This window comes from Anguilla rostrata, chromosome 13 (assembly GCF_018555375.3).
Source record: "Anguilla rostrata isolate EN2019 chromosome 13, ASM1855537v3, whole genome shotgun sequence".
Classification (NCBI taxonomy): domain Eukaryota; kingdom Metazoa; phylum Chordata; class Actinopteri; order Anguilliformes; family Anguillidae; genus Anguilla; species Anguilla rostrata.
The window spans coordinates 33844791-33867413 of NC_057945.1; the positions used below are offsets into that span (position 1 = coordinate 33844791).

Below are 22623 nucleotides of genomic sequence, written 5' to 3' on the forward strand. Positions count from 1 at the left end.
TTTTCTTTGCAGTTTTTGCCCTCTCCTGGTAAAATTGTGCAATTGCAGTACCCTTGAACGTTCATTGACATTGAATCTCAGCAGTCACTAAGATCATGAAAACAAGAACTGTTAAAGGAATGACTGACATTTCAGAGGAGATTAAAGAAATATGTTTACATATGTATTTAAAAAGTGAGATTAAAGGGATAGGTTGGCCTTTGTAGAAAAGGTTTTCCCACTTTGCATCTATTACATCATAAAAATAAGTCTGCCTTTTTGACTTGAAACAGACAAAGAGGCTGAAATCGAATTGTGTTGGTGGCAAGTCTGGGTTTTCAGCAGATTTATAACTAAACAAACATGAAAAAGGACGCAGATTTCTAACATACGAGTTTTTAAACATACTGTTAGCTGGCCTATTTATTGTGCGTGTCAACGTCAATCAATTAGTTTATTTCCCACACGTTGGGGCTCACTTATCAATATTTTCGAAAAACCGTGTGTAAATGAAGCAGGGATCGAAGTGTTAATGGAAGTACAAGCAAAAACATATTTTAAGCAACGTATAGTGTCAGGGCCGATGTTCTGTCGATTTGTCCTACGTAGTCGAAACGTTCTATCGATAGCGCAAATTTCTTGTCATATCTACGGACCTTTGCTACTTCATCTGAAATACTACCCCAAGTAAATTTTTCTACTTCATTACCCTTTGTAAATGATCGGAGACAGGTCCTATAGGGCCTACATGAATATTATCAACTGAGCTTCATTGCAGGAGGTTTTAAATGTCCAGGAGCTGATCTTAAAAGGAGTTTTTTAAGTCTAGGGTGGGGGATTGGGAGGCAGGTAGAACAGGCTGTCGATGTTTTGTGTAAGCAACTTTCTCTGCGTGGTTCTGTACTCGAATGATGGCTTTTCATTTTTTACTACTGAGTTTTTTTTTTCCGTTTGTTTTTTAATATAACCTTGTCTTCCGTAATCTTTATTGTTTATAATTTGTTATTATTGTCCGTGTGCAAACCTGTTACATGTGCTGCTGCCTGTCTTGGGCAGGACACTCTTGAAAATATTTTTAATCTTAATGAGGTTTTTCTGGTTATCTGGTTAAACAAACGCTTATTAAAATAAAATTTAAAAAAATAAAATAACATGACTGGCAGAACAGCTCGATAGGTAAGGATGAAATCAGAACGCCTGTTACTAAAGCGAGGCAAGATAGGGAGAGAGTCGTCATAAATGTAGGTGTCCTTTTGGGGACGCTTTGGCCATTTAAAATGGTGTTTAATATGTATTAATTAAATTGTTTTCATTCATCAACGTGCGACTGTCTCAGCTCTGTGTTTAATGTGAAACGTGCTCAGCTCATTTGCTTGCTGCGTTGACATAGCTTCATCGTCTGGATGCTCCAAGCGATTAATGGGAAATAAACAGTCACCGGGTCACACGCATTTATAATAAGCACACATCAGCGCTCTGTGTGGTACGCTATTTGCTATGTAAAAGCTTACTTGGGTGTCTTGAAACAGACAAAAGCAGCTTTCCACATCAATTTGGACGTTACCATAACACACTTGTGCGTCATTTTTCATGGATTAGGCCCATGCTACATATTCTGATGATGTGGCTGCTCTCATGTTATCATCTCAAGAAGTGCGTTTCTTTAATTGACATTAGTATGTGCAGAAAGCAGAAAACAGTTGGGGTGTTTTCATTTACTAGCTGGTATGAATGTAACATTGGGCTGCGCGTACTTTGGTTTTAATTGTATCCGACTCGATTAAGTCAAGAATGTTATTGAAACGGCTAATGACTACTGACAGTAAAAATTAAACTAGTAATAAAAATTGATTGTACTAGGCTAAATATTTTCTGAGTAAATAACCAAATCCAAAACTGTTACATTTATGGCAGCTCTCCCCCCCTACTAATTCAAGCGACGCGTGTTCTTGCGCACTAATCTTCAAACAGACTTAAGCCGAAGAGCTTTCAAGTGCAAATTACCATAAACAACTACCCAACGTTATCGAAGGTGCTACAAGATTAACTGGGACTATGTGTGATTGTTGAACCTTTCCAACTACCTATTCATCATCTTTTTAGGCTATACAAAATGAATGTGAATTCTTAAGAAAACGTTTTACCTTTGTATTTGTTGTTAACACGTTGAAGCAGAAGGACGCTGAATACCAACGAACATAAAATTTATAAACAGCAAGCTAAAGAGGTGATGGCACTTTTCAAAATCGCCTGCCAGTTTGGTTGCTTGGTAACATAGATATATTCTTAAATGGAGAAATTCCTTTTTTAAACTAGGCTAGTAAGTTTTTATTACAAACAATCAGACTAAACAGGTTGGTGTAACCAAAGATCTAGGCCTAGATTAGGTTAGGCCTATAAAACTATATTAGTTTTAGGCCTATGTCACAGATGCCTAAAACTTTATTGCAACATTCCATCACATAGCAGTCAGGTGTTGGAATCAACATATCATAATAACGTTTCAACTGTTTATACTGGGTCCACTCCTAACCACAACATGGCAGTTACGATCTAAGCTAAATAGGCTCAGATAATGAACATTTTCTGCAGTGTAGAAAGTGAGCAATAGACAGTGATCAAGAGAAAAAAATATAAACCCAGGCTTTTCAGTGAAATTACTAAAAGAAGACACTGGAGCACTCACACGAAAAGCATGTTTATTTAAATATGACTGACGTTTTGACTTAGCGTCTTCTTCAGAGTCTTCTTAAAATTTGCCCCACTATTGTAAAATGATAGGTAAATTGTTGTGTTGTGTTGTGTGTTTATCCCCATGGAGTCTATTATTAGACAGCTGGTGCCATCAGGCTCTTCCGTGGGCCAATCAGGAGAGTTAGCAGGACTGGAACATTTTTGTATTATGTCTCTGTTTCCCAAAGCCTTGACAATGTCCTTGACAACAGCTACAGCTTCTGTTTTAATTGGGTACTGCTTTAGTGGTGGGGGCATATAATTCCTCTCATTCTGACCGGTTCCTCTGTTTGGAGGCCACATGATAACTTGTCAGGTGCCCAAAGGGGGTGGTTGTGGAATGTTCCAGATGTTCCAGTAGATAGTGTAAATAATTACGCTCACCTCCCCAGTATCAATAGATGCCTGTAATTTGGACAGCGTATCCATGCCCAATATAGGCCCTGCCATAACTCGGTGTGTGTGTGTGTGTGTGTGTGTGTGTGAGTTTATGTGGTCCTAATCTAATCATGAGAGGTTCAGTTTTAACATGTTTCACTAAGTCACCATGCACAGTAATAGCCTCATTGCTTAAATGTTGACTGCATGAGGGGGTAGAGTGGAGGTTGTGCATCACTGGCAATGACGTGCTTTGCATGCTGAGAGTGCTGCTGTTAATATTTGAAATGTCTGGGATTGGCAAACTTAAGATTTTGGAAATCATTATAAGTAGTAAAAGTCTTATGAACTAATAGCACTTAAGTAATATTTGTGCCATGCTGAATCTGTCTAAAAGCCTTACTTATCCTGGCATGCCCTGTCTCCATCCTGGAGGCTGCCTGCCTGCCATGCCTGCCATGCCCCATCACTGCCACCCTGGAGGCCCCTCCATCCTGGATGCCTTCGCAACGCTGGAGGCCCGTTCCCCGCCATGTCCCATCTCCTCCATCCTGGAGGACTGCTGCCGAGCATGTCTGGCCTGAGTCCACTACCTGCAGCTCCTCAATTTTTGGGTGTAGCTGTTTAAAGGCATAGAATGTTGGCGCTAAATGAATGAACAAGCTGTTAAATTTACATGCCAGTGATTCCATATAATAGGTGCTATATGCCCTCTGCTATTTAGATTTTTTTCATTTTTGGTATTTCATAGTTTAAAATGCATATTCATTTTAACAAAAAGGCCTTCTATCATCAGCATTCAACAGTAAAAAAAACAAACAATTATTCTATAAATATTACTAAAGATTAAGAACTGTTTTCTCTATCTATTTTGCCTAACAGGGTGGATATTTTGTGCTTGATTGATCCTGTCAAGCATGAAAAAAACAACTAATTATCAATGTTAAATGAGAGAAAAAAACAAAAAAAACAAATGGCTGCTTACAAAGTAACGACAGAATTTATCTTGAGATGATCTGGAAAAGAGAACTAGTTGGTTCTTACTGTCGGAGTCAAATGTGCATTTTTATGGTACCACGAGATGCATTGTACTGATGGACACAACACGCACGTATACACACAGTCCTCACTCATGTTCTGTCATTTCATTTCTATTACTTATTTTGGATCATCTTGTCTTTTATTGCCATCTAGTGGTCTATAACACCATTAGTCATGCTGAAACATGAAAGGACCTTCCCAAAACTGTTGCTACAGAGGTGGTAGTACACAATTCTCTAGAATGTCATTGTATGCTATATCATTACATTTTCCCTTCACTGGAACTAAGGGGCCGAGCCCAAACCATGAAAAACAGCCCCAAACTATTATTCCACCTCCACCAAACTTTACAGTCGGCACTATGCTTTCGGGCAGTTGGCATTCTCCTGGCATTCGCCAAACCCAGATTTGCCCATCAAACTGCCAGATAGTGAAGTGTGAGTAATCACTCCAGAGAATGCGTTTCCACTGGTCCACGTCGGTCTGCTTTACACCACTCCAGCCAATGCTCAATCTCAGGCTCGGGTACAGCTGCTCGTCCATGGAAACCCATTCCATGAAGCTCCCGAAAAGCAGGTCTTGTGCTCACAGAGGCAGTCTGGAACTCGGTAGTGAGTGTTCACACACTACAAGCTTCAGCACGCGGTGGTACCGCACGAGCCAACTAAATATTTTTCTCTGAACATGTAAGCTCCTGGCCTCCGCTGCCACCAAACTCGTGGAAGGGACTTCCTGCCGATGGTGGGTCTTAGGTACCGCCCCATTTCCCCGAGCCACCTTATGCTCCTCCTCCTCGGATGTCACTGCAGTTTCGCAGTCATCTTCATAGACCTCGGAGGGCTTCTTTCCTTGTGACTGGAGGGCAGGCCTCCGGGCGGGAGGACGCGCTGACTTACGACTGGCCATCCCTCCGCTGACACCATACGAGAGCAGCAAAAACAATCAACAATCACTCTGTAGCTTTTAACACTTTTATAACACGTCAATAAATGCAACCTTCTGGGTTTTTAAACCAGTATTTTGTGTCTGTCATTCTTACATGAAATGACAATTGGGTCCTTTCCGGCGTTAATGCGGCTTTCACGAATACTTCCCATTACTTACTATATCTCGATTAGCAGACCTCTTATCCAGACGCTTACCATTTTTTTTACTTAGCACTTACTTGTATCCATTCACTGATATTACGAACAATGCAGTAGTACTTGCTCAGTACAAAGCAGTGTCTTACGGGATTCTACCTCACCTTGATACAAGCGCATCTACCCAGTGACACTCGTCTCCGTCCATATTCATTGGATCCTTAATAGAGGGTAAATGTATGTGTCTGGAAGTAATATTAATATCTTGAGGGAAGGGGAGTATGGGACATCCCCATCAGCATGAAAGGATTTCTGACGTGGGGATATCAGCCTGTAATTGTCAATTGTACTGTACATACATTTCCCTGTGTCCCACGAAGTGCGATTATTTTACAGTATTTACGGTTATGCGGTCACCACACTGCTCAGATGCCCGGAAACAAATGCGTTTTCTTGTTTTCAATAGCTAAATGCACGCTAGTTGTCAAAAGCGGATTAACCACAGATGAAATGTAGGAACAGTACCTTGCTGATGAATTGTTTGATTAGTGCACTGTTGTTTTAGATTCACGCATTCCAGACAGCTGTAACTAGGAGCATGATATACATTTATCTGCTAAGGGACTTCAGATGAAATTTAGCTATCAAGCTAATTCTGGGGCAGTTACTAGCTGTGCATTTTCCCTTTCAAATAAACAAATAAATAAATATAGCCACAGCCTGCCCGAAGTAACAGGTAATTCAAAGTTAAAAATGATTAATTTTGGTACCTTACAGGCGCAACTGGCCTCCATTATGGAGGTGTTAGCTAAAGCAGCAGTGGTAGAAATCACCAAACTTGTTGAAGACAGTTCCGCCGAGATACGTCTGGAAATTTCACGGAACCAGTTCGAGAATGTAGCGCTAAGGAGAAAATTAAGTAGGATGCAGAGCGAGCTGATTCTTGCTCGAGGATGCCAAGAGAGAATAGGCGCTGAAAAGACTTCCGTGAAAGGTTCTGAATTGCATGGTCCGATTCAGATATGTGATGGAGTCGGTACAGGTAGGCTCTTTGGTGCCGCTTGCATGGCTATAGTAGTCTGTGTACATTTAACAGTCTTTATTGTGCCATATTTAAAGTGACTGAAATACAAATTCTGTTAATATGAATGGCTTTAATTAATCACAATGAATACATTCGGTATTATTTTAAAATTTAGATGGCCGTCATTCTTTGCAAGAAAGTGCCTTCGGAGATGAATGGGGAGGCAGGCAGTGGAAGGATGGAGAGGTCGGAGTTCCGGAAGACGACATATTCCTGCAGTCCATAACTCTGACTGAAGAGGTAAACTACATGGAGTAGCCTACTGTTAATCGTGTCTGAATGTGTTCGAAATTTACATATTCCACACTGGATTATTATAAGATACTGTTCTCAAGTGGCAAACTTTCAATGAGTGCATGTTAGTGTCTATGGTTGATAATAATAATTAAGATGAATTACTTGTGAAACTGTCAAACAGTAAAGACCTAAACAAATGTATTATAACAGTGCAAGGAAGTAATCGATGGGTTACTCGCATAACCCTATGTAGTTCCCTGCATGAGGAATGTACTACCAGGACGTTTCAGATATCTCATGTCACAACCGGATTGGCTAGACAACTGTTAAATTCGCTGAAGGCTTGGTCACACCCTTTGCACTAGGGTGGAATGTGATTGGAGGAAGAAGCCTGCAATTCAGTGTCTTTTCTATATTGGATCCTCTTGGGGAACCAAGCAACATGGCTGCATGGCAGTCCGTTTCTTATAGAGGACATCATGGTTGCGAATCTAACCCCTCATTCCGTTTCATTTTAGAATGGATTGGCAGAGTGCTGGGATACTCAACCCATTCCCGCAGAGCGCCCGGAGGAGCTCACCAGACTGCAGAGCGATGGACGTGGTGATGAAGAGGTACTGGAGGTGAAGGACGATAGAGGGAGAGAGCCCTCCGCAGGACCTGAGCACAGCGTTAGGCCGCAGAACGGCCCGGGTGCTGAGCGCGTGTTTGAGAGAGGTAGACTCCCGAGGGCTTCACCCACACAAGGCTACAGCGACCTGGAGGCCGAGGACCAGCAATGCGCTAATGTTAGGGGTGATCTGCAGCGGCTGTTGGGCCAAGCTGAGCCACATCCTAATCAGGCGGCGGAAGGTTCCGGTAACAGCACGCCCTCTTCGGGATCCCACGATCTGAAGCCACACGTTGGGACTTCAAGTTTAGCGTGTGTCAAGGAGGAGGTTGAGATTAAGTCTATATGCATTGAAGAGACGGCAGCAGAGAGGGTTGAGCGACAGGACAGAGAGACGCTGAGCTCCGTGAAGAGCGAGGGCCAGGCCTTTCAGCCCGGGCCACACAGACTCCAGGCATCAGAAGACGGAACGAGAGAGAGTCTGAGCACGGCAGAGTCCGGCTCAGACACCGAGGACAGCCCGATTTTCCAGATGACCGACAGCATCGAGCTCTACGGCAGAACTGACACTGCGGATTCAGCCGACACCCATTCTGGGTTGAGTTTCACCCACCTAAACAGAGTACATGATCAAGTACACCCAGGAAAGAAAGCGTTCAGATGCACACAGTGCGGAAGGTATTTCAGCCATCGCAATAATCTGTACCGCCACCGGCGAATTCACACAGGGGAGAAGCCCTTTACCTGCGTACACTGCGGGAAGAGTTTCACCCAGCAAAGCCATCTGTATGAGCACAAGCGGATTCACACGGGAGAGCGACCCTTTAGCTGTGCCGTATGTGGGAAGAGTTTCACTCAGCAAAGTAATCTTAAAAGACACCAGCGCATACACACAGGAGAAAGGCCTTATAGCTGCATGCACTGCGGAAAGGTTTTCACTCACCTGATGCACCTCAAAATGCACCAGCAAGTTCATTTTGGAGGGAATGAACTGTTCTTTTGAGCACCGCTGACTGCTTTTGGCACTTCTTTGGCCAAATAAACATTCGGATCGATAGGATGATGCACATTTTAAATCTGTTTGAGAACCTTTTTTATTTTTTTATTACTGTTTACTTTTTACCAAAATTGCCTGCTGTTTTTTTTTTTTGTTGTCACTCGGTACTTAATTGATCAATTATAGCAGTTATTGAACAGTTAATTCACTGGTTTCTTGGGTCTGAATTGCTTGCTGATATTAAGGCGAAAACAAAAACCTGCCAACCGTGCAGCCCACCAGGACCAGGAATCACCGGGGCGGATCAAATGTACCAGCGGTGGCTGTTGTTATGGTGTCAGACCTGGTACCCTTCACTGCATGTAACTCCTTAATAATTCATTGACAAGTTGTCACTTACAGCTTCATACTGCTCTTCCTGCAGGGAGGAGCTGAACACTCTGTGGAGGCCTATTGTTTAACCTCCATGCAACCAACCATAACAAAAAAACAGGTCACCAGCGTAAGGACATGTCAATATACTGCTCTTTTTAGACTATTTCTGAACAAGCCAGTTGCTAGAAAATGTAGTCTGAACACCATTCTTTATTCCACACTCCAGTGTTCACGTGGTGGTCTACCCCATCATTTTATCTGTTACCCGCCAGTACACCAATCACGTAAGCGGTGTTATAAAGGTGTTGAATGATGTAGAAACAATGTCTCAATCATTCATAGCCCTGTACATCAGGGATCAGCAACTCGCGGTCCTCGAGGGCCGAGACCTGCTGGTTTTCCACCCTCCCTTTGCCTGGGAGTCAGGTGTGAAGACGGTCTGGCCAATCAGTAGCACTAATTACCCGGGAGAAAAGAAAACCAGGGCTGGATTTGGATTCGAGGGCCAGAGTTGGATGATCCCTGCTGTACATGATGCTTTGTGACAGTGGCATAGTCCACTCAAGCGGCTACAACCCAAGCCTTTCTCATCAGTCTGGGCTGCACTTAAGTTAATGTTGCTGGAATCCGCTGCTCTGTAAAATGTCCTCAGTTGACTGACTGTCAGACAGCATCTTGATGAATTTCTGTTGCTTAGTTCCTCTTTATATTGTGGCTGTTCTAGTTTCCATACGCATCAGTTGTTAACGTATCACTGCCTTCCATAACAGCCGTTCATTCAGGCAGATCTCTCAGGTATTTCATGCTGCTTTATAGCTGGGCTCCTTTGGTCAGGTCTTATGCAAATGTATGGTCTTCAATATGATGTGAACGAGCCAGATTAATCTGGGGGGAAATAAAGAAGCCTTTGTAAAACGTTTGCTTGATGTTGTTTTGATAGCAATAAAATATTTGTGATGACACTGGGCCTCACAGCAACCAGAGAGAGTGAGAGAGAGAGAGAGAGAGGGGTGGGGGTTCCTGTGCAGTGCTCCAGAGGGCATCATCGCTGGGGTGAGTCTTCCCTGTCTCACAGAGAGGCCGTCATCACTGGGGTGAGTCTTCCCTGTCACACAGAGAGGCCGTCATCACTGGGGTGAGTCTTCCCTGTCTCACAGAGAGACTGTCATCGCTGGGGTGAGTCTTCCCTGTCTCACAGAGAGGTGGTCATGACTGGGGTGAGTCTTCCCTGTCTCACAGAGAGGCCATCATCGCTGGGGTGAGTCTTCCCTGTCTCACAGAGAGGCCGTCATCGCTGGGGTGAGTCTTCCCTGTCTCACAGAGAGGCCGTCATCGCTGGGGTGAGTCTTCCCTGTCTCACAGAGAGGCCGTCATCGCTGGGGTGAGTCTTACCTGTCTCACAGAGAGGCCGTCATCGCTGGGGTGAGTCTTCCCTGTCTCACAGAGAGGCCGTCATCGCTGGGGTGAGTATTCCCTGTCTCACAGAGAGGCCGTCATCGCTGGGGTGAGTCTTACCTGTCTCACAGAGAGACCATCATCGCTGGGGTGAGTCTTCCCTGTCTCACAGAGAGGCCGTCATCGCTGGGGTGAGTCTTCCCTGTCTCACAGAGAGGCCGTCATCACTGGGGTGTGTCTTACCTGTCTCGCGTGGTAAGATGGACCTGCATCACGTTCCCCATCCCACATGCAGTCTCCTGTGCAGCTGTCATGGGATGAATGGGTGTCAGGGTGTTCTCACACTTGGTAAACACCTGATAAACACATCTGCAGAGGCCATCTTGAGGGAAATTACCCATCATCAGGGGTTAACATAAGCGGTACACAAGAAAGACAGCATTACTAAAGGCAGGTTTGCAATTTATAATAGCTGGAAGAACAGCTGTCCGAATGTGACGCCGTATATGATGTCATGACGTGAGTACACCAAAACGTTTATTATTTGTTACTGTTTATTTGGTAAATCACCTGTTGGTCCTTTTTGGCTCCTGTGGCAATGGGTTTTTCAGTGCAATCTGTTGTTTAAGGTACAAAAATAAATCTACCATTAAAATCAACAACAAAATTAGTTTCCAAATTCCACAGTTTTGAACCCTGTACCTCACAACGGTGACACAATTGATAAATCACAATTACCTGCACTTACTGTATGTTTTGCGCCACAAAATTCCTGATATACACTCCATTGGGGAAGATGATGATTGTGCCACAAAGCAGTTGTTGCAATGAAACATTCACTAGAATGTGACAGAAGCACAATAATTGGAGCAATATAACACATTTTATACCATTTTGTTACACAAATTCATCTATATTTAGTGGTACAGAAATAGCATTTTATTCAATGAAACATTCTGTAGTTTTGTAAAAGAAAAAAAAAAGCCTTGTCCAAAAATATTTATAAAATAAATAATTGTTTTGATAATGAAATGTCAGGTTTCTAAAAAGCAGTTTCACAGTTCTTCATATTGTCAAAACTGAATCAAAAAAGCAGCACCTTTATCAAGAAAATGACACTTACAATTGAATGTACATTTTTTGTAGAAAATACAATAATTGGTAAATAAGTTGGTCTCTAATGTCAAACATTCTTATAACAGATAGTACAATATTAGCACATTTTTGACCACATTTTTAACACGTCCCTCTTGGCAATTTTGGTAAAAGTTAAACCGTAATAAAAATAAAAAGTAGCTCAAGACTGATATAAACTGTGCATCCATTCTCTCAATCCAAATGTTTATTTAGCCAAAGGAGTGCCCGAGACAATCAACAGTACTCAAAAGAACTGTGCGGTTTCCCTCCAAAATGAACTTGCTGGTGCATTTTGAGGTGCATCAGGCGGGTAAATGTCTTTCCGCAGTGCATGCAGCTATAAGGCCTTTCCCCAGTGTGTATGCGCTGGTGTCTTTTAAGATTACTTTGCTGAGTGAAACTCTTCCCACATACGACACAGCTAAAGGGTCGTTCTCCCGTGTGAATCCGCTCGTGCTCGTAGAGATTACTTTGGTGCGTGAAACTCTTCCCGCAGTGCACGCAAGTAAAGGGCTTCTCCCCTGTGTGAATTCGCCGGTGGCGGTACAGATTATTACGATGGCTGTAATACTTTCCACACTGTGTGCATCTGAACGCTTTCTTTCCTGGGTGTACTTGATCACGTACTCTGTTTAGATGGGTGAAACTCAACCCAGAATGGGTGTCGGCTGAATCCGCAGTGTCAGTCCTGCCGTAGAGCTCGATGCTGTCGGTCATCTGGAAAATCGGGCTGTCCTCGGTGTCTGAGCCGGACTCTGCCGTGCTCAGACTCTCTCTCGTTCCGTCTTCCGATGCCTGGAGTCTGTGTGGCCCGGGCTGAAAGGCCTGGCCCTCGCTCTTCACGGAGCTCAGCGTCTCTCTGTCCTGTCGCTCAACCCTCTCTGCTGCCGTCTCTTCAATGCATATAGACTTAATCTCAACCTCCTCCTTGACACACGCTAAATTTGAAGCCCCAACATGTGGCTTCAGATCTTGGGATCTCGAAGAGGGCGTGCTGTTACCGGAACATTCTTCCGCCTGATTAGGATGTGGCTCAGCTTGGCCCAACAGCCGCTGCAGATCACCCCTAACATTAGCGCATTGCTGGTCCTCGGCCTCCAGGTCGCTGTAGCCTTGTGTGGGTGAAGCCCTCGGGAGTCTACCTCTCTCAAACACGCGCTCAGCACCCGGGCCGTTCTGCGGCCTAACGCTGTGCTCAGGTCCTGCGGAGGGCTCTCTCCCTCTATCGTCCTTAACGTCCAGTTCCTCTTCATTGCCGCGTCCATCCCTCTGCAGTCCAGCGAGCTCCTCCGGGCGCTCTGCGGGAATGGGCTGAGGATCCGGATACTCTGGGCAGGCCTCACGGCGATGCCGCTCAGTAGGACCTCTCACTTCAGTGGCACAGAAATCTGAAGGCCCTGCAGAGGGAGAAATAACATCATGGCCAACATGGACATACTGTAAAAAACATTATCTGCAAGCAACAAGGAAATTATCATTTTAGTTTTATGGATGATTTGACATTGTTAATGTATTACTGAAACACTTTACTTAATGTTTTGTAAAAATTTAAGAGGTACGGACTGCTGGGTGGCTCGCTCAGTAAAAGTGCCACGGTCATGGTGCCTTGAGTGAGCACCACAGTCTCGGATCGAATCTGACCCGTGTCATTACCGACTGTGGCCAGCAGCCTCACAGGAGTGGCACATAATTGGCTTTACGTCGGTCAGGGATATGGGAGGGATACAGTTGGTATGGATAGACCATTGTTCATTGCTCAAATGACTCCTGCTGCCCGTCCAGGCACCCATGACTAGCTCTCAGTGCGCACGTGTATGAATGGGTCTCCTCCACCTCAACTCTGTGAGTGTGAAAAGAAGCAGCTGGCTGGCAGGTGCGTGTTTCAGAGGAGAGCCGTGGATTGCCTTTCGCTCTCCAAGCCAGCAGCAGGAGCCGTATATTAGCACGTTCATACATAGTCTGCAAATTGGATATTCCAAGTTCATGTGGGATTGGAGATTTTTCAGAAATTTTATCAGAAAAAAAAAACTTTGAGTACCATATGCATTATCTAGTAACTTCTAGCAACCAATGTGAAGTTCAGCAGCTAGCTTCTCTTCGAGAGAGTTAACAGTACTGGTCAGATCTAACTGATAGTTATACCTCAGAACTCCCTGTAAACTTTGTAGGATAACTAATGTTGAAGCTGGATCAATGGATATGGTGACAAACTATTTTTAGCCCAAAATGAACACATGCCAAGCTCAGCGTTAGCCCAACAAATGACTGTAAAATCAGCCGCTGTAATTGCAGTTGCCTGTTCTGTGAGACACAGTGTTCTCAAATGTTTTCAACCCTCTCCACTTACTCAGCCCTTCCTTGGGGATGTCCCTCACCAGGCCTCGTTTAGGTCCATTCTCCTTGATCGGAAGTGATGATGGTACGTCCTTCTCCACGTCCATTGACTGAAACTGAAGAGCAAAATCAAGACTTTGGATGGAACCCAGTTATGGGCCTCGCCACACCAAAGCAAATGTAATCTAAACCCGTACTTTGGCTTCTCCACTTCGTATTACTGATGAGGGCCAGTCTGGGCCTTTTAAGTGTTGTCTGGCTCGAACCTCAACCAATCAGAGCCTGTAACCAGCTGTTTGTGTGCTTGGCTGGAGCTTGTTCTGCGGCTGATAGATGCCCTTTCACTAGCATCTGGAAGCACTGACTGCTGTTGATGCACGCTCGACCTGTGAACAGACACCTCTTAGGCCCTTCTGCAGGTAGGCCCAGTCTGTGGAGGATATCTGTGCAGTGGCTTCATGGGCAGCATCACACATGTTTGGTAGCATTTATTCTTTTGCTGTTCCAACAAGACCAAGTTCTTTTGCTGAGTTGGCACTTTATGCAGACTGTAAACATTACTTTCCGGTATCCTGCAAGCTGCCTGTTGTTGCTTGCTGAAATCACAAGAACGGTTTAAACAAATGTTTCCATCAAATTTGCTTTCAGAAAGACAAAATGTATTCTGCCGTGGGCCTTGCAGAGCACAGATTTACTCAGCTCTCTACAGCCCTGTAATATTCAAGCTGAGTTTCTGGGGGATTCTGTGCAACAGCTTTGGAGCAGGGCTGCCCAACCCTGGAGAGCTACCGTCCTGTGGGTTTTCACTCCAACCCTAACAAAGCACATCTCCTTCAACGGCTACAGATCTCAATGCGCTGCTCGTTGGTAGAATCAGGTGTGCCAAATTAGGGTTGAAATTAAAACCTACAGGGCGGATCTTCATAAACAGGACTGTGCAGCCCGAACTTGGGGGTACCCTAAATTCACTCTGGCAGTCCATTCATGAAACAATGGATTAGATACACAACCATGATTTCCTCTATAAGGAATGGACTGCCAGGCAGCTGCAATGCTTGGTCCCCTAAGGGGACCCAACATAGAAAAGATGCTGAATAGCAGGCTTCATCCCCTTATAGCTCACCCTCGTGTAACCGATGTGACTGAGCCTACAGTTAATTGGACAGTTGTCCAGCCGATCCAGTTGTCACATGGGATCTCCAAAACCCTCCTCAGTACATTCCTCATGCAGGTGACCAGGGTTACATGTGAGCAACCCATCGATTGTTCCCTTGCATTGTTATAATACAGTAGGTTCAATAGCTCTTTACTACTTGACAGTGGTATTTCACAAGGTCCTTATCTTTATTTTATTCTGACAACCGTAAGATAACATTGACATCATCGGAAGAGTGCTATTTGAGAATATTTTCTTTCAATCGAAACAACACAAAGTTTCAAACACATTCAGGCACGAACACTACAACTCCATGTAGTTTACCTCTTCAGTCAGAGTTATGGACTGCAGGAATATGTCATCTTCCACAACTCTGACATCTCCATCCTTCCACTGTCTGCCTCCCCATTCATCTCCGAAGACACCTTCTTCCAAAGAATGACGGTCATCTAAAATGTTGGAGAAGTTAACGCTCGAGAAGTTATAGCTCATTATTTAATTACCTAATGACTTATGACAAATTAAACCCATGTAAATTCTTGATACTTTAAATTACTTGATACTTTAACTGCTTTAAATATGACACAATAAACGGACAGTTAAATATGCACAGAATACCACAGCCACCGAAAGACCCTTACCTGTATAGTCTCCATCACATATCTGAATCGGACCATGCAATCCGTAACCTTTTACGGAACTCTTTTCAGCACCTTTTGTCTCTCGGCATCCACGAGCACGAACCAGCTCGCTCTGCATCCTACTTAATTTTCTCCTTAGTGCTACATTCTCGTACTGGTTCCGTGAAATTTCCAAGCGTATCTCGGCGGAACTGTCTTCAACAAGTTTGGTGATTTCTACCACTGCTGCTTTAGCTAACACCTCCATAATGGAGGCCAATTGCGCCTGAAAGGTAACAAAATTAACCATTTTTAACACCGATTAGCTGGCTGTAAATTACCTCTTTCTTCGACCGGCTGTGGCTAGCTATATCCTGTAGCTAGTTACAACTGGATGGAATGTGTGAATCTAAGACCAGAGTTAGTTCATAAAAAAACTATTTAATAGCCAGCTAGGTTCTTTTTCTACATTTCATCAGTGCTTAATCCGTTTTTGACAACTAGCGTGCATTTAGCTATTGCTAACAAGCCTAAACACATTTGTTTCCGGACATCTGAGCAGTGTGGTGACCGCATAACCGTAAATCCTGTAAAATAATCGCATACCCTCTTTAGGGGATGCAGAGAGATGTAGCCTACATTACAGTGAACAATTCATGTGGATAACCCCCCCCCCATAATTCCTTTCCTACTGACTGAGATGTTCCTTAGCCCTACTCTCATGCCTTCAAGATATTAATGTTAGGCTACCCACAGACACATATAGTTTCCCCTTTATAATGGATCCAATGACAAATATTTTCTGAATGCCATCGACAGAAAGGACCGATTGTCATTTTACTTCTGTTTTAATTTATGTCCCTGCATGAAGGCGGGACTCGTGGGAACATGATGTATTATTTTGTGGTCACGACTTGGCGTAGCTACTACTCACGCGTGTGAACAGCATATGTAGATACACAAGATAGGAATTGGAGACCAAAAGCTTACATGTTGAGGGAACGAAGCTAGTTGGCTTGTGGTGGCGGAGTAAATATTAATACGAGTGGGTTGGCCTATTGTATTGGCTCACTAAATCAGTCACAGTCAGAATTTATTAATATCTATTTCGCTATTCTATACGCTTTCCATTGATTGATCGGCGTGATTCTTCCCTTCAGTCTTAAATAGTTTTAAATGCGGCTGATGATCTAACAAAAGAAATATAGCTTTCAGATTACAAATAACGTAATGATCTGTAATAGCAAAAATGTAAATATTATCATATTAATACAATTAGTATTATCATGAATTGTACTTGGGAATATTTCAATCAACAGAACGCGAATGGGTCGCACTCAAAGCACTTTTTCTGGATTTTCATTGTAGTACACCACTAGATGGCGACAAAACACAACACGATCCAAAATAAGCAGTAGAAATAAAATGCCAGAACGCGAGTGAAAACTGTCGAATCATTGTTGTGACAATCAGTCCAGTGCATCTCGTGATATCAACAAAATGCTGGTTTGATCCTGACATCAAAACAAACCTAAGACAAACTGACGCTTTAGGCTGCTAAAATGTTTACATTAAACTGTCTTGTTTACTGGACAGTCAATTAACCATTAGAAATATAGGCCTATTTCAACCGAATTGTGATAATAGCACATGACTTACACTTTTGCTATGCTTCTGTGACTGTCTTACACAATGACTTTCTGAAATTCACTCACTGGTTAGGCTAATTGAAACTCAGAGTTGGGAATGAATTGGCCAACCACAATATTACTATGGCCACATTTTCTGTAGGCTAGTGGACATTTTAGAGTGCATATTGATGGAACCAATGCCTTTAGTGAATATGCTTTGTGTGGCATTACATAGTTTAATGTAGAACTCATCATTACTTATTATTATTATTATTATTATCTTATGCAACCTCTAGAACTCAGGTGTCCTTTGCAGTGATAATCTGGGGAAGCAAAGTGGTAGGAATGCAAGGGGATATGTAGCCATTCAGATCTAGAGGTGATTATATCTGTAGGGTGATTAGGTGGCCAGGGGTACAGAGCTAGTTTTATTGGAATTTGACCAGGACACCAGTGTGGTCTTTCTGTATGGTCCAGAGGGAACAGTGACCTTACAGGCTCACCAAGACCTCTTCCAGCAGCAATTTAGTTTTGCCAGGAGGTCTCCTGTCCACACCCACCACCCACACACACTTACTTCAGCAGTTTGACATGAGCTGGATATGGGGTTGCTGGTTTTAACAGGTTGTTAGTAAACTAGGCCAGAGTGGTTCCACATTTTAGTCTTAGAATTTTTTTTTTCTTGTGCATGACTCCTACCCTGAACTCTGTAAGTTAATATCCAGACTTATAAATGCATTGAATCAAACATATATTTTTCTTTGACAATTCAACAATGTGAAATATGTGAAGTGACTCAGTGATCTGACACAAACTATCATTAAAACTGTCACTCTTACGCCCCACATTGTGGAATCAAGGTTTTTACAAGTGCCAAACAGGATATTAGCTCAATGGCCTGCTCACACCGAGTACTTCTGTATTGGGTTAAAACAGTATCGCTACTTCTAAAAGCTAGCTGCAGTGGCTGTTCGGCTTTTATGTCAATGTGTCGCATGCGAGGTGAGTTTCCCACCTTCACTGTGAACTGTTTGAGATCCCGAGATGATAAGTGTTATTTACAGTAAATGCATACCGTTATTGTTCTTCCAGTGTAATTGACAATTGCCAATGGGCTAAGGACTGCCCCAGTCAAAGCACATGAAGCGTCATAGCAACACAAAGCCCCGCCCCCTTCATGAACATTAATAATATGTGAGGTTCAGGGACAGCAGTGGACGAAACTCTTGTGAAAAGAACCATTGAAAAGTCAAGGAAGGTAATGGTCAAGTGAATAAGTGAATTTAGGCCAAAAATATTAAAACTTACAACTTCTTAAAATGTGTGACTAATTGAAAATTAAATTAGCTACTTTTCCAGTTTAAATATTAAGGACACAATGGGTGAATGCACCCACTGTGAACACAGAAGGGTTTCAACAATACAAGTAGCTTTCAGCATTTTACCATGGGTCTGATCCATCTCTATAATCTGTCCATTATCTCTGCCAGGAAGGTAATGGTCAAGTGAATAAGTGAATTTAGGCCAAAAATATTAAAACTTACAACTTCTTAAAATGTGTGACTAATTGAAAATTAAATTAGCTACTTTTCCAGTTTAAATATTAAGGACACAATGGGTGAATGCACCCACTGTGAACACAGAAGGGTTTCAACAATACAAGTAGCTTTCAGCATTTTACCATGGGTCTGATCCATCTCTATAATCTGTCCATTATCTCTGCCAGGTTAGTGCTTCCACTCTGCAGCGAGGACATTGGACGGCATTTCATTCCGTAAAAAAAGAAAACGTTTTAAGATTCACTTTCTCCTTTCCGCATGATACTTGCCCCTGCCACACGGGACGTTAACGGTTACACTGTAATAAATATGTCCCCAGGACTTTGGATCAATGGTGTGGATGAAGGATCTAATGGGCGGATCAAATGTACCAGCGGTGGCTGTTGTTATGGTGTCAGACCTGGTACTCTTCGCTGCTGGGAACTGCTTAATAATTCATTAACAAGTTGTCATTTACAGCTTCATACTGCTCTTCCTGCAGGAAGGAGCTGAGCGCTCTGTGGAGACCTATGATAATGGCTTCATGAACTCCCAGGACTGCTCATGGACGCTGAGACAGAGACATGTCTGTGCACATGCAATATGTTCTGTGTGCGTATAATGTTTAAAAATGTATATATTTGACTATACCTCAGATTACCTGACTGAACTGAAGTGCACACACACACACACACATATACACACACGCACGCATGCACACACACGTGCGCGCACACACACACACACACAAACAGTTCCTGTCCAAAAGAGAGACAGTGTAATGTCATGGTACACACTGAAGCAGGAGTAGGCGTTTGATGATGACTCAAAAAATTACTGGGGGGCGGGGGGGGGGGTGGTGATGATGACAAATAGTTAAATTGGTAACTGACGGCTGTCCCTCTGTGAGTATAAACCCATGTGACACAGCGGTGCCATACAGCAGCGAGGAGAGCCCAGTAACATGTGGATGCCGTCAGCACTTCAGCCAGAGTCCAGCTTCCACGCCACTGCCCGGTGTGTTCTTGCATTTCATTATCTCTGAGCTGTAACTGTCGCAGACAGCCCTAAATATCGTCTGAGTCACCCGGCGACGGCAGCTGGTGCAGCTGTGTGTTCCGCTCGGGTTCACAAACACCGCAGGAGCCCCTCTCATGCGTGGCCGTTCTTCCATAGTAGGAGACACTGAACGGTGACACAAAAGAAGCAGGCCTGCTGTCATGACAACTTTTTTTTTTTTCCCCATTTTTATTATTCGAGTGTACCCTTTGACACACGCTGCTCTGTTGTCTACCCCCTCGTTTGTTGTGCGGTGTACGGTGTGTGTTGCTATACATTCTGAGGTTTTAATTAGAGTAAAAACCAGCCCGCGCACGCCCGTCGCGTAGCTGCGAGAACAACCTCTCCTCGCTGGGTCGAGGTCATAGGCCTGCTCTTCAGGTCAAGAACAGGCTGATACGTTTTGTGCAAAAACATTAGCCATTGATATCACATTCAGCATAATAGGCGATCACTTACTGTACATCAGCATAAATCCAGAACACGCCTTTTTGCAGTAAGACGCACTTAAGCTGACCGCTCTCGGTAAGTTTGCGGTTGATAATGAGTGGATGACTTGATATTCTGCAATCAGAAACTGTGCAGACCAATCCTTAGAATGCCAAAGGGTCATGTGACCGTTGTTTTAGTTTTAGCTCAGTGAACCTGAGCTACTCTAGTTGAACATACAGCTTTGTGAGATTATGGCGAGATAAGTCTTTTTTCCCTCTTGTGCCTGGCCCACTGTTTTTAAAGAGCGCAACTGAGATATTTTAATATCCTGAAGCCACACCATTGTGGTTGGGAGTTTGTTTCTTTCATTCTCAACTCACTTTCAAAAGACAGACCTTTGAGCAAGAGTCTCGACAGGAAGCTGTTTCCTGCAGGGGGAAGGAGTTTTCGTCATGTTTTGTAGAACGCCATCCACTGCTGTTCCCTTTCTGCTGTTCCTGTTCGCTAATTGCGCATTAACACCATACAGACTTTCTGTGGTATGATATTTTATCTAACTCTGGCGCTGGGGGGCACGTGTATATCCACTCGCTCCTCCGAGTCATATTCCGTCCGTTAGCTTTTAGGATTTCACAAAGACAAGACAGTTTCAACAGACAACACAGTAAAATTAATCTAAACATAACAATAGAGACAGCCTTCTCATTGTCTCTCTTTTACTCTCTTTTACTGAAGATGGGATACTGCGACGCTCTTGAGCGATGTCCATAAAATACTTCTCTTTTTTTTCCTCAACACTTGCTGCTCAGGAGATAAAGGTGATGTCAGCCAGGTGCTTGGACAGCAGACAGGACGATAGAGACTTGAATTTAAAAGGAACAAATTGCAGTCGGTGCACGTTTGAAGATGTCATCTCCTGTGCTTCCTGTATAAGTCATGGGGGCTTTTGCCCCCTTGTGCTGCAAAGTCTTTTTCATTTTTGAAAGATGGCAAGGCAATTCCAATTCAAAGCCAATATGAAGGTTAGAATCTACAGGCTTGTGTAGTGTATACACTGAACACACATACTAGAACTGGAACAATGGCTAGCACAAGAACAGTGTCACAATAGCATACATGAAAGGACAATTATGATACAATAATGAGCCAAATCCATTACTATAGTGGCCTCTTATTTTGAAAAACTTTCTCCATTGAGACAAATCTAAACAGCAAGATGAGACAATGTGGCCATTCTGTTGAAACAGACTAGCTACTGGAATTAAACTTTTGGCTATTATCAGGGCTGTGAGTATATAAGCAGCAGAACTCACAAATCCCACAAATAGAACCTTCACAGGAGTGGGCTCTAAATCATTCTGTTTGGATATGTACTCCTGGAAGGTGTTTGTTAAATGATGAGTATTTTGAAAACAGCCATTAAAAAAATTATCTGCTAGATTCAGTGCATTTTGGATGGCAGCTGTACAAGGTGATTTTCTGCAGATAAAACCACAAATACAAATAGTGCATTAGCACATGCTGTGCCTTTCTGTGACATCCACGAACCCCTTCAAGTCCAACTCAGAGTGAAGCTGAATGAATTATTCACAGTCTACTTTAAAAATGATGTTTGATTAGATTTTGGATTGGCTTTGGACAGCTTTCTCCGTAAGTATTCAGAAGCTGAAATTGTGCCAAGAATTGAATTAATTTTTTTTTGCTGCACTCTGCCCATCAAAGCAGTGGGGAGACTTGGCTGGGGCTGGACTCAGATTTATTACTGCAAGCGCTGCCAACATAAAAAATGTACGTACATGGCCCATCATCGGGCCCTTTGTCAATGGCCCTGAATCAATCAATCAAAAAAAAAAAGATAAAAAAATGTATTTTGGCGATCGTTGAACCCACCAAACTGGGTGTGTTAGGAACATTTAATTTGCATTTAATTCTGCATTAGAGTTGAGAAGAAATGGAATCGCTTGTCCGTTGTCGTTTTTTGCGCCTCACAGAGCAGGCGGGGCAGAAGAATCAGTTCCTGCCGTACTGCAGCTCATTACCATGCATGCACCACTGAGCTCTGAGGTCCCCGAGATCCGTTTGATACTTTGCTGATCAAAGTGATGTGTGTTTACTGTCGCCATTTTGAATTTCAAGTGGGTGTTTATATTCTACCCCCCCCCCCCCCCCAAGCCTTTCCTAAGTAGGGCCGATGCGTTGAGACTCTCTGATGTTTGGGCTGGACCGCCAGAGTACGGCTTGCCTCTAAATCCAGTTAGCGGGAGTGATACGGCACCACGTCTTCTGGGAAAGGCACAGTCCGTTCAGTCTGCTCGCAGCCTCGTTCACTCGCCTTTGGGTTCAGGCTTCATCAGCCGCAGCAGCCAATCAGCATATCAAACATCGACATCAAAGCGACGTTCTGTGCCCAGCAGAGTTACAGCATTTGCGGTTTCACTCCCTGGTGTGTCAAATACCGTAACGCAGCGCAGCTCTGCCCTTTCCTGACACCGCCGTCCGCAGTAACGAAAGACTGCGTAGCCTTTGGCGAGTGTGCAGATGCCATGTAAAGCAGGCCTCCAGCGCCCGTGTAGCCTGCAGATTCGTACCCTCCGACAGCCAACACGGACGACTGAGTAACTGCGCCGTCTGTCCGTCCCGCTGTGTAACTGACGTCCATCCGTCTGTCCGTCCTGCTAAGTAACTGCCGTCCGTCCATCTGTCTGTCCCACTAAGTAACTGCCGTCTGTCCGTCTGCCCTTCCCGCTAAGTAACTGCCATCCGTCCGTCTGTCCCACTGAGTAACTGCCATCCGTCCGTCTGTCC

General features: G+C 43.8%; 2 protein-coding genes across 2 annotated transcripts; one reads left to right on the forward strand and one right to left on the reverse strand.

Moving 5' to 3' along the window:
• Positions 1-5628: 5628 nt before the first annotated feature.
• LOC135237659 (zinc finger and SCAN domain-containing protein 12-like) lies at positions 5629-9431 on the forward strand. The gene is made up of 3 exons (XM_064304985.1): positions 5629-6255; positions 6413-6537; positions 7053-9431. The coding sequence occupies exons 1-3, from the start codon at positions 5844-5846 to the stop codon at positions 8145-8147; spliced, it is 1632 nt and encodes a 543-aa protein (XP_064161055.1). The 5' UTR covers positions 5629-5843; the 3' UTR covers positions 8148-9431.
• A 1791-nt stretch (positions 9432-11222) lies between these two features.
• On the reverse strand, positions 11223-15753 carry LOC135237658 (zinc finger protein 397-like). Its single transcript, XM_064304984.1, has 4 exons — positions 15180-15753; positions 14863-14987; positions 13396-13498; positions 11223-12445 (listed from the first exon to the last, which is right to left on the reverse strand). Exons 1-4 carry the CDS (start codon positions 15466-15468, stop codon positions 11283-11285), a joined length of 1680 nt encoding a protein of 559 aa, XP_064161054.1. The 5' UTR covers positions 15469-15753; the 3' UTR covers positions 11223-11282.
• Between the last annotated feature and the right edge of the window lie 6870 nt (positions 15754-22623).

Bases quoted from the DNA above. Each gene is read 5' to 3' on its own strand.
- LOC135237659 (XM_064304985.1), top strand. From the start codon at position 5,844: ATGAAATTTAGCTATCAAGCTAATTCTGGGGCAGTTACTAGCTGTGCA. The intron at 6,256-6,412 runs GTAGGCTCTTTG...TTTAAAATTTAG, and splicing joins ATGTGATGGAGTCGGTACAG to ATGGCCGTCATTCTTTGCAA. The intron at 6,538-7,052 runs GTAAACTACATG...GTTTCATTTTAG, and splicing joins CCATAACTCTGACTGAAGAG to AATGGATTGGCAGAGTGCTG.
- LOC135237658 (XM_064304984.1), bottom strand. From the start codon at position 15,468: ATGGTTAATTTTGTTACCTTTCAGGCGCAATTGGCCTCCATTATGGAG. The intron at 14,988-15,179 runs GTAAGGGTCTTT...CCAACATTTTAG, and splicing joins ATGTGATGGAGACTATACAG to ATGACCGTCATTCTTTGGAA. The intron at 12,446-13,395 runs GTAAGTGGAGAG...CTCCCTCTGCAG, and splicing joins CATCCCCAAGGAAGGGCTGA to GGCCTTCAGATTTCTGTGCC.